The 18,089-nt window shown below is 41.5% G+C and overlaps 1 protein-coding gene across 2 annotated transcripts in view; it reads right to left on the reverse strand.

The window, feature by feature from the left end:
- The window catches only part of TMEM65 (transmembrane protein 65), a 29,747-nt gene extending 14,075 nt beyond the window's left edge, over positions 1 to 15,672 (reverse strand). The window contains exons 1-2 of one of the 2 annotated variants that reach the window (XM_042465803.1): positions 15,080 to 15,672; positions 4,684 to 4,755 (exon numbers count right to left, since the gene is read on the reverse strand). In XM_042465803.1, coding sequence (XP_042321737.1) covers positions 4,684 to 4,755; positions 15,080 to 15,437 — 430 coding nt within the window. In that variant the 5' untranslated portion in view covers positions 15,438 to 15,672. The remainder of the gene's footprint in view (positions 1 to 4,683; positions 4,756 to 15,079) is intronic. The other variant, XM_042465804.1, reaches the window with a different exon arrangement.
- Between the last annotated feature and the right edge of the window lie 2,417 nt (positions 15,673 to 18,089).

Consider the following 18,089-nt stretch of genomic DNA (forward strand, 5'->3'; position numbering starts at 1 on the left):
CAAATATTCCATAATCTTCTCAGTAATAAACAAGACACTTCTCAACTCAGGTTACCTGCTGTAACCCTTCTCTTCATTTCTCCTTCTAAAGAGAGGTGAGCAAAGTGCAGCCCTTCTGATATTGTTGGGCTGTAACTCTCATGAGCTGTAAACCAGTATAGTTAGTGGTGATAAACTGTGGAACCTGTGTTTGAACAACATCTGGAAAGCCATCCTTGCCCAGCCTTTGTAATAAAGAACTTCTGCAGAACTTCTCCCCAGGCCAACTTGCAGCCCACAGACAGTAAATGGCAACCTCTGCACAGTAAAAAGTCAAATATACGTAACTATATCTTGTCTCATAATGAAAAAAAGTAGAACGGTATTTTTTTTTTAAAAAAAAAAAAGCAGAATCAGGTTTTCAGCATTTCTTGAACCAAGTGGAGTTAGAAGTCTTTATTTAATTAAAAAAATACAAGGTCTTCAAAGTTCTATTGGATTATAAATTGTGGTCCAGATGAAGACTTGAAATGCTTTTGCCAGTAGGCATTTTCTATTATGACGATCCCACCGGGCAGCTATACTACTTAGTTAATGCTCAAGTAATTATTAGTGTAAAGTAATTAGCAATTTGTGAGGCCACTTTTCACATACTTTTATTTTTAAAATACAGTATGAAGTTCCACAAGGGTAGCAGGAATATACCCCAAAATCAGTGTGATCAGGATAGGATGAAATTCTAAACTTTGCAATTCCTAGAACTGGCACCAGTTTTCACTGTAACATCTTGATCAGAGTAGAGATGCCAGTCTTCAGACAGGTGCATAATGAGTCTAAGAACTATGCAACCATGGCCAATCTGAAAACTGGAACACTGGCCTAATCAAAGGAGGAAAGGTACATCAGAACTATGCCAAATGGCACAGTACCAGAGAAAACATCCATACAACAATTTTTCAGCCTTCCAATTCAAATTAAGTCAGCACAGAATAATCTACTTTCATCTGAAGAATGGAAGACTGTTTTATTATTCTAAAAGGGAGGGGGGAGCTATGAAAAGTCATCATATCACTCATACATGAGTTAAAGAATAGGTTTCTCTGTATACAATTACTTTGAAGTTACCAGTTCAACATTTGAACCATCTGAGGTCTAACTCTGCAGATGACAACGCAATATCCTATTAATGTTTCCTACACATCCCTCTTCGAGGAGAGCATTCCACAGCTAACATCCCCAAGAAGCCTTGTCACTGGTAGCTATGCAGCTCACCAAAAACAACAGAACTAATACCTGCAGGAAGAACCTCCACTGAAGATTTCAATGTACAAGGTATGTTTAACAACAGGCATTTCATCCTTAAATTGCTCTTTATTTTTTCTGCCTGCACTGTTTCTGCTGCATTTATTAAAACTGGTTTGTTTTTGGTACTGAATTATCTGCTACTATTCAAGTGACATATAAATCAAATAATCATTTCCCTCACCTCTTTATAGAGCTTGATGCTATATTTTCAAAAATCTGATCTAGCGTACACTTCAAAGAACAGACTTATTACAAGTATATGACATAATATAAGAGAGCTAATCAAAAGATGTAACTTAGAATGTCTTTCAGAAGGAGAAAAATATTCATATTTCTAAGCTCCACAAAAATTTTTTGAAGAGCTTTCAGGGGGGGGGGAGTTTTTCCTAATGTTTAGGTGAAATCTCTTTTCTTGCACTTTGAATTCTTTGAGGAAAATCAAACACTCCTAATCTCATGTTTTCTCTAACTACCTGTTAACATTTTAAGATATCAAGAAGATAACTTGAACACAGAAAACAGTTTAACTTGACAGAAAAATAGGACATTTTAGCATTTATTAGAACTCAACATGTCACACCAGGACTTTGTAGTTTGAGCTAAGCTCTAAAAATTATTGCCTGAATTATTGGTTGTTTAGCTTATGTTCATCTTTATTTGCTTGTAAGGCATAGGCCTTTCTAAACCCTGGGCTTCCTTTTTCAATGTGCAATAAACTGGCTGTCAGGCCCGTGATATATGCCAGCATCGGGGTAGAGTGGGGGTGTGGCAACCACACACTGCATGCCCCAACTCCGCCCTGATGCTGGTGTCATGCTGCACGCCTGACCAGATGGCAAGCGGCATCACACCACTTCGGCGCAGCGTTTAGATGAGCTGCACTGAAGAATCTGCAAAAAGTTGCCATCATGGTGGCAAGAACGGCATTTTGCCATTCTAAAAAGGAGTGGCATTTTGCTGCTTCTTTTTAAAGCGGCAAAGTGCTAGATTGGGGCCATGGCATGCAGTTGCCACAGCCCCGATCCAGCGCTGAAAGGAGCGGTGCAGAGCCCCGAAGGCTTTTTCCTATTTCAGGAACAAACTCTAATGAGCAGATTAACAATAATAAAAAGTGGCAATTAAAAAGCAAATATACATCAGGGTCATGTTTCCTTTTATGATAAAACCAGGACACTTCATGCATTTAGGTTTTTTACTCCTTCAATAAAAATATAGAAGTTAATCTCCTTTCTCTCAGACTTCTAGCTCCGGCTGGCTATCTATATAAAATGTGGCCGAATTAAGAAAAGAGCAACCAAAATGATCAGGAAAGCAAGAGCATTGTTTCTATGAGAAAACTTTAGAATTAGCACAAAAACAGACATGAAGGTGTTTTTTTAATTACCCATGGTAAGAAAAAAGTAGACAGAGAGCATCTATTCCATACTAGAACCTGGGTCATCCAATGAAAGCAACTAGTAAGAGATTCAAGCAAAAGTCCTTCACATAATACATAATTAATGGACAGGATTCACTGTTACTCTTAAATGGTTTTAAAAGAGCATATGCTAGTTTTAAAGGGCATTATACAATTCATGGAGGATAGGCATTATCAGTAGGTAGTCACAGTCTAACATTCAGAAGTAGTACTGGCATACCTCAGTTAATGAAGCCTCTGATAAACAAGTTCCCTTTTACAAATTCTTTTCATGCTCACTCAGCTCGCCACCTTTTTTTCCTTCTTATTCTTGTAAATTGGAAAGGGTTGGTTTTTTGTGTGTTTGATTGATTTTGTTTTGGTAGCATCAGCATTATGAAGCTGATGAAAAAGAGGGCTGAAGAAACACAGACTTAGGGTGTGTGACTGCAGCAGCATGTCTGCAGTAAACAATGCAATAAAGCCTGAGCTCAGAAAGAATGGAATTCTGCTCTTGTCAATCCTGCTGCAGGTGTGCATGGCCAAGACACACAGAGACTGCCTCCAGAATTCCTGATTGAGTATGCATGAATACTAAAACAGAGAGAAAAGGAGGAAAGCATAAAAGTCTGTCCCATCAGCAACTCCCCTACCCAGCACAAAAGAAAGCACAGATCTGTAGGACTGGTCACCATAATTAAAATAAGAACAGTGGAGACTGGTGAAAAGAAAAAGAAAAAATCCTCCCCAGATGCATTTTGGAAGAAGAAAAATATCCAGGGATAGCTTGGATGAAGCTTTCAAGTGGTCTGTAGAAGGTTTAAAATTGTTTTGTTTACAGTACTTATGCAAGGCTGGCCTGTTTCACTTCACATGTGCAAATTGTTAGTTCAGATAAACAGTTTGTTGAAACATGGTGAAGTACTCTTTTTCCTCCTTCTTTTCCGCTTTTTTTTGTGGTGCTGGAACCTCTCTCTATTCCTTCCATTTTATTTCTGCCTCTGGTGCCAATTTTTCTGTCAAAGAAGTAATGCCAAGGAAAATACAGTGGCCCTTCCCTTATGTGGGGGATCCATTCCGGACACACACACCACATGTAAGGGAAAAACACATATGCTCAAGCCCCACTGAAAACAATGGGGCACGTACATGTGGTGTGTGCACCATTGTTTTTCCCGCCACAGGGCTTCAGCATAAGCTAAAGCCATATATGGCGTACCAGCATGTGGCACGGGCACACTGTATCTAGTTCACTAACTGCAGTGTACCCATATACAAGTGAAAATAAGTATCTGGGAACATGAAACTGGAAGGGCTGCTGCCTCCAAGTAGAGGCTTGAGGCACTTGACTGGCCTCTGTAAAAAGGAGACTGCTGGACATTTTAGAGTTTGTATCTCCTTAAGCAAGGTTCCTCTCATGTTCCCTGTAGAACTATAACAAGTTAAAGAAGTGACACAAATATTTCAAATTTTAAAAGTCAGCTTTTTCAAACAAGTTAGACAAAGTCAGTATGCCAAAGATTTTTGGAAGAACACAAATGATTTTAATATAGATTCAGTAATTCAGACACCATCTGAACTACTATTTCTTCAAAAAATGATCAAAAACCCTTTGATAAAAGTGGAACTACATTAGTTTATAACGCAATTTACATGTTACTGAATATTTTAGTCTACAAATCTTTCATTAAAAACGATAAAAAAGATTTCAGCCAATGAAGGTACTTTTAATAGACTGGTAAGAATGCAAACAATCTGTTTTAGTTAATCTGAAAACCAATCTAAAACATGTGGCCATACAAAGTTGATAATGGAAGCAACATTTTTGTTAGAACACGCTAAGTTACTTGAAAGAAGTAGAGGTTAATATGTTTATGTAAAGTTTTTTTTAATGGAGAAGCAGCAGCATTTATGCACCACACACAAGATCCATGGTTCAAACAGCATCACTTCAGGACATGCATGCTTATGTAGCAAATGGAAGTTTACTATATCCCACTTACTGGCTGGCTCTGGTGGCACTATCTGCTTCACTGACATCTCAAATGGTACCCGTGGTTTAGGAAATCTGGATGCTAAAGTTTTTCAAACATAAAAAGTCAATCACACTAGTTTACCTTCTAGTGTTTAGAGTACTTGTGATTTATGTACCACTGTTTATGTAACTCATTCAAACTCATGTGTAGCACAATCCTAAGCATGTTCACTCAGAAGCAAAATTCAGCAAGTTCAATGGCTCTTGTTGTTGTGTGCCTTCAAGTTGTTTCCAATTTCTGGAAACCCTCAGGTGAACCTATCATAGAGTTTTATTGGCAAATTTCTTCAAAGAGGGGTTTCCACAACCATTCTCTGAGAGAGTGTGACTTGCTCAAGGTTAACCAATGGATTTACATGGAAGATCCAGGATGTGAACCCTGGTCTTCACAGTCAAATGCTTACTCTCTTATGAGCATTGCATTCTTAATTTATTTTATGCCATGCTGCTGTTATGTGCTTAAGACATCATAACAGGGGTTGGATGACTGCCTTGGTCCTTCATATTCACATGCTGCATTTATTTAATTTTTGAAAAAAGTGCTTAAAGTGCACCCCACAGGGGACAAATTTTGCCATATTTTGGGTCTATTCTGCCCCAGCCATTTCATAGGTCTGGAAAAGGCCTTTTTCTAACAAAAAAAGTAAACTGCAAGTCAATTTTAAGGGGTGCTGGGGAGCTTTGAGGATCTGAGGCAGCCACAGTTTCCGCACCTCTGCATCAACTAAAAGAACATTAACATCCTGTAGGGCTTGTGTTTCCTTTGCTTCTTTTACTACTTCACCTTCTTAAAACACATTCCTGCTCTCTGGTTTAATCTGATTCTATTTGATATATTGCACTTTATACTGCTTACAGATTATCTGCATACTCATCTGGACCCCAATGTGGGAAAAATCAGCTTTTGTGTATGAGGTTTTAAGCAGGGATAAACACCATCAAGCCACTACTTCTCTGCTTTAAATGCCAAAGCAGCAAGATTTTACATGATCTTTTTGGTATTTAGATAATTTCTGAACAAACTTGAAAGGTAATGTAGCTTGTTTTTAATGTCTTTTATTGTGACTACTGTTTTATAGGGGCGGGTGTGTAATTTTTTAAAAAATTCTAGCTAGGTTAAGACAATCACAAATTCTTGTTGCATATATGTATCTCTAATTTTTTCTCTTGTCACCAAAGACTGATGAGGTTCTTGATAAAAGTGGCCATCTAGGCAAGTATAACCCAAACAAAAATCTAATTTGGGTCAGGATGCTTTAATGAAGTGAAATCTAGGAAATAGGATATTATCATCTACTTCCTGCGAACATGCAGGTTTAGCTGTGTTGGCCATTTAGTGAATTCAAACAAAAACCCACCAAACAGTGATACCTTTATTGGCCAACCAAAATGCACAATATACTTGTTGCAAGCTTACCTCTACACCTACCAACTAAGGACAGAAACAAAATGCAAGCATCTTACCAACATCTCCAATTTTTTTCTCCTGTCTGGTATGTAACATCTTGCTTGATGAAGAAGCCAGTGCAGCTTTGAAAGCTTGCAACAAGTATATTGTGCATTTCAGTTGGCCAATAAAAGTATCATAGGCCCGTTACAGACCACCCAAAAGGAGCGGTCTCGGGCTGCTGCCGGTTGCAGCGTGGAAGAGTCGCAGCAGCCAAACCGCACGACTCCTCCACGCTGCAAAGAAGGAGCGTGTTCCGGCAACCTGGAAGAGACGCCACAAGTGCCAAAGCGCACACTCGCAGAGCATCCGTTACGTCAAAATGGCAGTGGCCATGTGGAACAGCTGCCGCCATTTGTTACGGACTCTGTCCATGATAGCATAAGGGGCGTCTGGAAGAGACGCCCCTTTTTCAAAATGGGACGTCCTAAGGACGTCCCTTATGGCGGTGTGTAACGTGCCATAGTTTGGTGGATTTTTATTAGTACTTCCTGAGGTTAATGTCAGTGCAGATTTTTGAGGTATCATACTCATCAGCCACGCTAACATCAGTCGATCTATCTTACGCCAGACTGTTACAATGCTTTCTGCATATCATTGCAAGACACCAGTGAACTGTTCTCCTGTTTATTGGAATTAAGAGAAGTATATTTTCCCACTGAATTTCAGTTACCTTAAGAACAGTGATGCTTAATCAGACTGAAGGCCTTCATCATTCAGCATTCTGCTCACACAGGGATCAGGCAGATGCTTAGGGAAGTTGCATAAGCACTACAACACCTTCCCTCTCAAGGGTACCAGCAACAGATATACAGAGGTGTACTGTCTCTGATACTGCTGGGCAATAGCCACTGATAGCTCTTCCTCTTTCTCATCTTTCTAAGCTATCTGGCCAGAACTAGATAGCTTAAATATTTAATCAATTTACTAGACAACAACTAGTGGAGCATGTCGATTTTATCTTCGTCAGCCCTGTATACAAGCCTATATGTAACCTGACTACAAAATTATGCATTTGCACCATTGTTCACATATACATTGGTAGCCTAAAAATTGAGAAGACTCATGCAAGGTTTTCTCTACTCTGCGATAATTTTTATCACATGTAAGCTGGAAAGCACTGGTTTTTAGGCCTCTCAAATTTAAGGGTTAATTTAATTTTTTCTTTTTCTTATACTTCTTAAGTGGGGTTTAGTGTCCCTAATCCACATACCTTTTGTCTTGCAAATCACTCACATTTAGTACAGTACCACAGGAAAATGCATATTAATTACTTTTGTTACAATGAGTACAGAAATCTACCAATATGTCATCAGTGCTACTTTAAAAATAAAAACTCTTTCTCACAAGCACTTCTCTCACAAACATCTGCACCTGGAAATCAGGCGAAGTGAAAGGACATTTACCATTCACTCTGTGAGAGCTGGTGTGGTGTAGTGCTTTGAGTGTTGACTATGACTCTGGAGACCAGGATTCAATTCCCTGCTTAACCATGATGCCCACTGGGGACCTTGGGTAAGTCACATTCTCTCAGCCGCAGGGGAAGGCAATGAGAAACCTCCTCTGAACAAATCTTGTCAAGAAAACCCCATGATAGGGTCGCCTTAGGGTTGCCGTAAGTCTGAAATGACTTGAAAAAACCTAACAATGAAAGTACTCTGTCCATTGCAGAGAACTTTCAAGATGTATCTTCACTTATATCCCAAAGATGTCAAAGGAGGAATCTGCCTCATTTTGCGCCGAGGAAACACCTGGAAGCCAAAATAATAATTGCATTGAGTGTCTCTGAAGCCTAGCACTAATTAAAGGCACAATCTCTCCCACCAGAATGCTCCGGAGATAGAAGCGGTCTGGAGCTACCAATTTTGCTCATGATTTATGACTTTGTCTGTGGACTATGCAGTGTTGTACCATATAATACACGGAGGGGGGGGGGACCTAGGAATTGAAAATTAATTTTTAAACAAGTTGTCATCAAAATCTACAACTTTCCAGCACATTAACGGATTGGCTGATAACCTGAATGTAGCTACGATACATCAAGGTAGCTATGATACACATAGCTATGTCTCCTGTCCAAGACGACTATCACCTCTGGCCCAGTCCCACCTTTTTCTGGCTGCAACCCTTCCAAACATGGCCACTGCTTGGCTGGTGAGGAGTGAGAAGGGATAGTAGACAATCATCTAGCTGTGTTTACAAATGTGGATGTAAAGCAATAAATATCTGCAGGGACCTCCACAGGTTTCTACAGATTATGTCACTGTTGTGCATGCGGCTTTAGGAAGATGGGTGGATACCTGTCTGCTGCACCTCTTCAGTTTCCCACCTGTAAGGAAACAGATGTGTTGAGGGAGGGGGGCTACAACTAAGGTCGGTTGTGGGGTTGGACATTGCACACTTGGTAGAGGATTCCATCCTCCGTTCCCCACAACAGCCAAAGTAGTGAGTTACAATGGTTTAAGTCCAACATATTATGTAAGATAACGTAGTCATATTTCAGGTATAATTTTGAATGCATTTAGCATTTACACCTCTTCTGTTAATCTAACATGATTAATACCATTATAAGAAAGTAACAGTGGTGGCTCAGTGGTTAAGATGCCAATTCTGATGATCGTAAGGTCAGAAGGTCAGCAGTTCGAGGCCCAAGTGCCAAGTGTCAGAGTCAGCTCCTGACACTAGTCCCAGCTTCTGCCAACCTAGCAGTTCAAAAGCATGCAAATGCAAGTAGACAAACAGGTACCATTTCAGTGGGAAAGTAACAGTGTTCTGTGCAGTCATGCTGGCCACAGGATCACAGAATCATCTTTGGACAAAGTTAGCGCTTCAACCTAGTAACAGAGATGAGACCCTCCCTCTACAGTTGGTTACGACTAGACATTCATATCAAGGGAAAACCTTTACCTTTAAGAAAGTAATTACTATACCATTTTTATAATATAAAGAATTAAATATGCCTGGTAATGTTTTGATCACTGTAAAAACCAACAGAACACGCTATTAAATAAGTAATACCATTTTTTATTTCTATAAGTTTTCCTGAGCCATTGTCATATCATCCCCCAAAATGTTTTGATTCTTCATGCTGAGAACAATTGTTACTTAAATAATTTTTGAGCTAATCTAAATTAGAAATCTTTGTTGTTCTGTGTATGGTTTAACAAGCTACAGTATATGTAGCTTTAACCAATCTGTTTTGCTACTTTTATGTCATTCTGAGAGAAAATTAATGATTTTATCAAATGTAAGTTAGTCGTGAGTTCTTTCTTTGATCCCTTTAGGTGAAAGCTGACAAAAAGATATGAATACTGCAAAAATATTATTAATAAAACAAAACAAGAACATTTAGAAGAGTACAGTTATCTGTCAGAGAGCCAAAACTTTTGAAAGCCTGGAAACAAACCCAGAAGGAAACAGATATGGTTTTGAGCAGTCATCTGGTTTACTGTGATGTCACATAAGGCTAGAGTAAATCTTACAGTGACTGGTTTCACTGTACAGTCAGCCTCCACATTTGCAGCTTTGACTCCTGAGGATTTGATTATTCCCTGATTTGATTATGTTCTCTTTAGGCATCTCCAGGCACCCCAGCATGACTCCATGCCAAGGTTCACTAGAAGTTGCTTTGGAGGACCTAGAGATTCCTAGAGAGACACTTCCCTAGTCATTTTGGGGATAATTCTATGGTCCACTTCCAGAGGTGCTCTCTTAGGTTAAAAAAAATGTGTTCTATTATTTGCAGTTTTTCCGCTTTCATGGGGGTCCTGCACCCCTAACCACAGGGAATGTTGAGGGCCCACGATATTCGAACAATCCTAATCCCTTCCCCTTGTCAGATCATCAGGACAAGTACCCTCAAGCCCTTTAGTGGATCAGACATCTGGCATCACACAACTTCTGAATTCAACTGATTCAAAATGTTAAACAGAAATGAAACAAAAAAGTCTGTGATTTGCAGAAGGAGAACTTGAACTATTTCTCATCCTCTCCCTGCCTGTATAAATACAATCTCCTGCCACTCCCTGGCCGTCACATGCCAAGGGATTGGGGGAAGGGAGTGCAGTGGTAGAACAAAAAATGCTAAAAGCAAATGTGAAGAGAAACACATGCAAGCCGTTACAAGGCTCCAGCTCTGCAATATTGGTGAAGGAAGGAGGCAGGTTCAGGTAACACACAAGCTTCTCTAAAGACAAGTTAGCAATACAGTATTCTCATTCTGTGAAAGTTTACAGAAAGAAATAGATGACTAATAATTGGGATGTTGAATTCTACCAGAAGAACTGTTTCACAGCTGTAGTTACTACTACAGTAAGCAAACATGTAAATTATTATACGACACAAATTATACACCATCTTTAATTTCTTTTTACATACACACATAGATGTAGAATGGTTATATTCTTCCATCCATTGATTATAATTCTTAGGCTAACAAATTTCATATTAAAATATTTTCTGGGAAAATGGGAGTACACAGCCAATTGCCCTTTTCAAGGACATATTTAAACAGATGAAAGTCAAATGGTTAAATAGCTACTGAAACACCAAATGTCAGTTATAAAAGGTTGCTGCAAATTACCTGTAGCCTTTTAAGAAATCAGAACTTCAGATTGGGTTTTTAATTATTTTCCATGTGAAAGCCTTTAGTACCTTTAATCTATGAAACTACTCTGGAATTATCAGCTGGCAGACACAGTCCAACAGTAAATTGGAGGCAGGAGGAGGAGAAAGGTAAAAATCAATAAGAAAGAGAGTCTAAGTGATGCTCAGAGTACAGTAATTTCAAACTCACGATAAAAATCAGATGAATATATAATGGAACTCATAACAGCTGCTCTCATTCACTATGGAAAAAGCTGAATGGACATTGTTCACACTAGGATGAAAGCTCTGTGTATAAAGTAATATTCCAGAACAAGCCATTTGATGCATTCATTCAATATGATAGAACAATGTCCTGACATTACAAATGGAAAGCTGTACTGTGATAAATTAAACAGGACTGTCATCATAGTCTGCACTTTATCCAATTATGCGCAGGTAATTGCAGGATCACCATATATTTTTCTTCAGTCTGAATGGTTAGTTGCACGTTAAACTCTATCACACTTCTTATTTGCCTGTTGCTTCCCTATGCTGATTTATATGCTATAAACCTGTAAGTAATAGATCCAAATATCCTAAAGGCACCAAATCCTATTGTATATTGGGAGCTAAGCAAAGTCAGCCCAGATAAATTACTTAGATGGGAGACCACCAATGTATGCCAGGTGCTGTAGGCTGTATTTCCTAAGAAGTAACTAGCAAAACCATCTCTGAGTATTGGTGGTTGCCTTAGAAAACCCTATGAAATATATGGGATCACCATACATTTATGTATTGAAGGCACATACATACATCAACCTGTAAGTAGGGACCTGTCCTCTTGTTCTCTAGAAAGTGTCTTTCACATTGTGCTATATAAACAAAATACCCAAAAAGTTGTATCATTAAGCCTGTGAGGAGTATTAAGGAGTCTTGTATTAATTTTTCTTCCACACACAACCTGCTTTTGCATCTAAACTAGTATTTGAAATACATATAAGCAGAATCATTCTCAATTAAAATGTTCTGGTACAGTATATCTGTTTCATTTCTGCTTCTTCACAAATATGAGAAGCTGAATTAGTTGTATTGTGTCCATGTGTATGTGTGCGCACTTTCAAGCCACCTGTTGACTTCTGGTGACCCCATGAATTTCAAATCCATACTCTTCTGCAAATCTTCTGCATGCAAAACCCTTCCATCTGTAAGCATATCTAATATTGTGTTAGAGGATGAAGTTTTAGGCCACAGGCCTTCACTACTGTAAGCCTGATTCATTATTTTTATAAACAGTAAGTGTGCTTCTATTAATTCATCTTTCACTGTAATTTTTTTTTACAAAAACAATTCTTTTCCATTCTGTGTCTCATATTACAAAACAGAAGGACTGCTTGGCTTAAAATAGCAACCCAACCAAATACATCACAGTACCATCCACATAAATCACACAACCAAAAACATCAGCGGGGTGAAGCAAGCAGGCTACATGTTAAATTCATCATCATAAAGTGTGGGCGTATGTGCCTTCAATTTGCCTGTCCACTTATGGCGACCACATTAATTTCATAGTATTTACTTAGGCAAAGAATACTCTCAGGTGGTTTTGCCAGTTCCTTCCTATACTCCCAGTTTCAAAAATTTATTATGCCCTATACACCAGCTTCAACCTGATACACTGCAGGAGAACGGGACAGCAGGGGTTTGAGTGACGTGTGCTCACAGTTCCAACTACATATCAAGGCTCTATCAAAGGTTCTCAACCCACAGGAGACAAGTTCCTCCCCTCAAGTTAACTTCGAGAGATTTTATATCTCCAAAAATCTTTTTTGTTTGTTTTGAATTATTACATGCTTAGAAAACCATAGGAAACAATTGAAACTTTCCCTGATACCCATCTGGCAGGACTATCCCAGCTGCTGGAGAGTACAGTTTAGCCCTGTGCAACCACTGGGATTCAGCTTTTAGTACAGATTGCCAAATAATGGAAAACGAATGTTCTCCAAGGCAAAGGCAAAGCCACACCCGCATGAGGCAGTCCATACGCTCAGCCAAGGCATCTTGTGCTGGCAACCAACGCACACAGCACAGACTTTTACTATGGCAAGTTAGCACACATCGCAGATGATGACATGCCTGGCCCTGGAGGCCCAATCCTACCCTAGATGCCAGGCTCTTTGACGTGGAAGTTCTGCTCCCTAAATCTAGATGGGTGGGATCATAAACAGACAGACAAATACCCTCTCACATACTCAGAGACTCTTTATTATTTCAGGCCTGAAAATAGCTGTTGTCCCAGGGATTTATTTCACTTCTTCCTTCTCCAGAGGAAACAAAGAGTGCCCAACCTAGGCCCTGAACACTTAACCTAGAAACTAATGGACTAATGGTGGATACAGAACATCCCAAGAATGCCTTTTTAAACAGATTCAAAATTACTGCTGGTTTATCTTTTGCATATTGCCGGGCTGTGTTCTTCCACAGAAAGAGAAGCAATGGCAAAGATGGAGGGGCAGTGGATCCCAGGACTAAATGCTGGGTTGAATTCACACCAAGTGCTGCCTGCAATCCTAAACCAATTTACTTGGGAGTTGCAAAGGGGTGTTGTAACACCTTTGAGACTAACTATGCAAAAGAAGTTCTTCCCTCAGCTTTTGTAGATTTGGCCTGCTTCCTCAGATGCATGGAATGAATGGATGCCCAGGAAGGGCCTTCATAATTAAGACCAGGGGTAGGCAACCTGCGGCCCACAGGCCGGATGCGGCCCGGTGAGGCCTTGGGACCGGCCCCAGCCCAGTCCTGCCGCCAATTGCCGCCGGGGCCTTTGGCCTCTTGTGCACAGGGGCAAGGGGGCAATTGTCTATAGACGCCTCAGAAACATGCATTTATATTAAAAAAAATTAAAAATCAGCAAATTTTTTTGTGTGTCCTCCACTTTTTTAAAAAAGTATCCACCATTTGAAAATGTTGTCCTACATTTGTCCCGGTTTATTTATTTATTTAATTTTTAAAAGAATTGTTTATTTATTTATTTATTGGCTTTGGCCCCCCAGCTGTCTGAGGGACAGCAACCCGGCCCCCAGCTCAAAAAGATTGCCTACCCCTGATCAAGACTGTACAAATAGCCATGGAAATGCCAAACTAGCAGGTATGGTGATGAGGTGACAAGTTCAGTTTTAAATAGTCACTGAAGGTCAAAGGCAAGAGGGAGTCCTAGGGCTGGAAGAGACCCCAAGGGTCATCCTGCCATGCAGGAACTGACAATCAAAGCATCCCTGACAGATGGCCTTCCGGCATCTGTTTCAAAACCTCCAAAGGAGGCTCTACCATTTTCTGAGGCAAGATCTTCCACTGTCAAACAGCTCTTACCATCAGGAAGGTCTTCCTAATGTTGAGGTGGAATCTCTTTCCCAGTACGTAGTTTGAACCCATTGCTCTGGGTCCTATTCTCTGGAGCTGCAAAAACAAGCTTGTTCCATCCTCAGTATGACACCCCTTCAAATATTTAAACAGGGCTATCATGTCACCCCTTAACCTGTTCCCAGGCTAAACCTACCCAGCTCCCTAAACCACTGGGAAGGTGTTGCCTAAGGCCAGGGTGGGAGGGGGTCACTATGTGAACAGTGGAGGGAGCTTTGGAAGGAGGCACAGCATGTGCAAGTTGAGAACCAGAAAGAGAGAGCATCCAGTGCTATAATACACACAGTGTGTGTAGCGGTTTAAGCGTTGAACTATGCCTCTGGAGACCAGGGTTCGAATCCTTGCTGGGCCATGGAAACCCAGTGGGTGACCCTGGGCAAGTCACACTCTCTCAGCCTCAGAGGATGGCAAAAGAAACTTGGCAAGATGCAGAAACTTGCCAAGAAACCCCCACATGATAGTCTTGGGGTCACCATAAGTTAGGAATGACTTGAAGGCACACAACAACAACAACAACAACATGTTGTCATGTAGCCTTTTGGTACGTTGTTGTAATTCGTTATACAGCCAACACAGGTCTCCCTGGATACATTTAATGAACTGTTGTTGTTGTTGTTGTTGTTGTTGCTGTGTGCCTTCAAGTCATTTCAGACTGACAGCTGCCCTGCGTAGAGCCAGCGTAGAAGAGGGTCCTGGCTTGGCCATGGAAACCCTTTGGGTGGGTGCGCTTCCTGGCTCTTTGCTATGGAATTCTGGGAGTTGGAGTTTGTTGTGCTCCGCTCTGGGCCCCACAACAAGCTCCAACTCCCAGAATTCCATAGCAAAGAGCCAGACAAAGAGTCAAAGCGCTTCCAAACCGGGTTATTCCTCCAGTGTGGATGCATATCCACTGTGTGTGCTTCGTGTGTTTTACCTTGGGCTATGGCGATGGACTCGAAGCGGTGTAGCTCCCGGAGGAGGCAGCTGCGTTCGGTGGAGTGGAGGCTGTAGATGAAGTCCCGGGCTCCCTGCGCCGTGTTCAGGGCCTCCATGGGTTCCTTCTTCGGGTGGGTGCCCAGCGCCCTGGGAAACAGCGGCGGAGGGAAGAGCCGCCGCCGCAGCAGCAGCAGCCTCTCATCGGGGGCTCCTCCGCTCCGTTGGAAGGCGCTGCTCAGGCGGCGGCGGAGGAAGAGGAGGCAGCAGCCGCTGTTGAGTGGCCGCCGCCGCGGAGGCCACCCGCAGCCCAGCCGCAGCGCCCACCGGCAGCTCAGCCACGGCGACCGCGACGACATGCCGCTACCGAGCGCCGCTCATGGAGCCTCTCTTCGGCTTTGCGTTCAGAAAGGGCAGCGCCTTCCCTCCCTCCTCCGCCGATGCGGCGGCATCCTCCTCCTTTTCTCTCTCCTTTCACAAAAGCTGGGCGGGTTATTCAGTCCCTGCGGGGAGAGAGAGAGAAGCAAAACAGACGACCTCACCCTTCGACTGTTGAAAGCCGACTGAGCCCTCTCGCGCTCGCTCCACGGCGCCAGTGAGGTCGGAGGTGGAGCCGCGCAGGCGCAGTGGCAACAATTTGGTTAAAACTCCACCCCCTTTTTGCCTATTTTTTACCTCTCTCCCCTTGTATGAGTGACAACCCTGGTGCCACGCCCACCTCCTCAGACAAGAACACTCTCGGCCTATGAGAAGAAGGAACAGGTTTTTTTCCCCATTAATTTGAGTGACAGGCCAGATGCCACGCCTACCTTCTCGGATGATTTAATGACAACTCAACCCCTCTCGGCCTATGGGAGCCAGCCAAAGGTTTTTTGCTCCGCCCCTTATTTGAGTGACAATCCAGATGCCACGCCCATCACCTCGGACAAGAACGCTCTCGGCCTATGGGAAGAAGGAACAGGGTTTTTTCCCCTCCCCTTGTGTGAGTGGCAAGACAGATGCCACGCCCACCTCCTTGGATGGTTTAATGAGAACTCCACACCTCCCGGCCTATCCTATGCGAAAAAAGGAAAGAGTTTTTTTGCTCCGCCCCTTGTTTGAGCGACAAGGCAGGTGCCACGCCCATCTCCTCGCGCCCTTTTGCCAGTTGACCAATAGACGCGAAGTCTTTTGACAGGCGCTAAAAACAACCAATCCGGGCCCGAAAAGAGGCCCCGCCTCCCTCACATCAAAAGGGCCCCTCAGTAGAGATTGTCCTTCATAAATTCACTAAATTGTACATGTCTCTCTGCACTGCAGAAATAATCCAGTTCGACAACAATTTAACTTCCTTTGCTGAATGCTAGGGAATACTGGGAATTGTAGTTTTGTGCGAGCCATTTAGCTTTCTCTGGCCCAATCCACACTGCAGAAATAATCCAGTTTGAGACCGCTTTAACTGCTCTGGCTCAATGCTAGAGAATTCTGGAAACTAATTTAGTGAGACATTTAGCCTTCTCTGTCAGAGAGCTCTGGGGCCACAATAAACTACAATTCCCAGGATTCCCTAGCTCTGAGCCAGGGCTGTTAAAACGGTCTCAAACTGCCCTGACTCACTGCTAGGGAATCCTGGGAACTGTAGTTTATTGTGGCCCCAAAGCTCTCTGACAGAGAAGGCTAAATCTCTCACAAAACTACAGTTCCCAGGATTCCCTAGCCTTAAAACAGGGCAGTTAAAGCGGTCCCAGACTGGATTATTTCTAGTGTGTTTTGGACCATAGAGAAGGCTAAATAGCTCACAAAACTACAGTTCCCAAAATTCGATAGAACGGAGCCACAGCAGTTAAAGTGGTGTTAAACTGGATTATTTCTGCAGTGTGAATGCAGCCCTAGATAGAAAAAAACATCCTATTGATGAACTGATGAACACCCAAAGGATTAATTTTAAATGTGGAGTGTTTTAATGTGTATGTCTTGTCCTTTTAAGTCGTATGCATGTCCTTTTCAATTGATATGTATTTTAACTGATGTGTTTTAACTGATGTGGTGTGTCTGTTAATGGTTTTTGTAAGAAATAAACATCATCATCATCATTATTACTATTATTGTTAATATTGTATTGGGTATTGTCATTATTCTGTAGGGAAACGATATAAATTTACTTTGTACATGCTCCGGTACATCTTCACAATTTAATTACTGTTTCCATGTGGAATAATGATTGCAAGCATCCTCCTAAGATAAGAATGAATATTTCAGGATATAGCTCCTGAGCAAATTAAACTTCCCTGGAGCCTGCAGCCCATTCATCCGCTCTGGTCCAGTCTCACAAATTGCCATTTTGTAACTGAAACTTCTCTTTGGGAGCTCCATATTAAGCCCTGAGCTGGCAGCCTTTGCCCTGAGAAATAATCTCTTCTGATACCATATCAAGTGTTTTTCCACCAAGGAAATAGCTTTGAGGGCCTTTGTAATGTAAGAAGCCAGTAAATCAATAATCTGGTGTTATTTTGCCTACTGTTTCTTAATTGCAGTTTGTTCACCATCGTTTCTAAGGTCAATGAAAATCTGGACATTTTAAGGGGACTGATGGCAAACCGTTGAGCTCAGTGGTGCTTAACATTTTCTTTACCAGGCCCCCCCTTAAATACATTTTGTTTTCCTGCACCCCAAGACTTAACATAAGATTTAAAATCCAAATAATAATACACCCAGTCCTCCGTATCCATGGATTCCTTGTCTACGGATTCAACTATCCACGGATTGAAAATATGCCAAAATATCTAAATTCCAAAAAGCAACATTTGATTTTGCTATCTTATATAAGGGGTGCCTTTTTACTATGCCATTGTATACAATGGGAATGAAGCATTGATCCTGGAACCAAATCCTGGCGGATGCCTATATATATATATATATATATATATACACACACACACACACACACATATATATATTACTGGAATATTGAACCATTAACAATTACACCAGCCACTAAACCTTCCCTCAGAGGCACTATCAGAAGTCTGCTG

This window comes from Sceloporus undulatus, chromosome 4 (assembly GCF_019175285.1).
Source record: "Sceloporus undulatus isolate JIND9_A2432 ecotype Alabama chromosome 4, SceUnd_v1.1, whole genome shotgun sequence".
In the NCBI taxonomy this organism is placed as follows: domain Eukaryota; kingdom Metazoa; phylum Chordata; class Lepidosauria; order Squamata; family Phrynosomatidae; genus Sceloporus; species Sceloporus undulatus.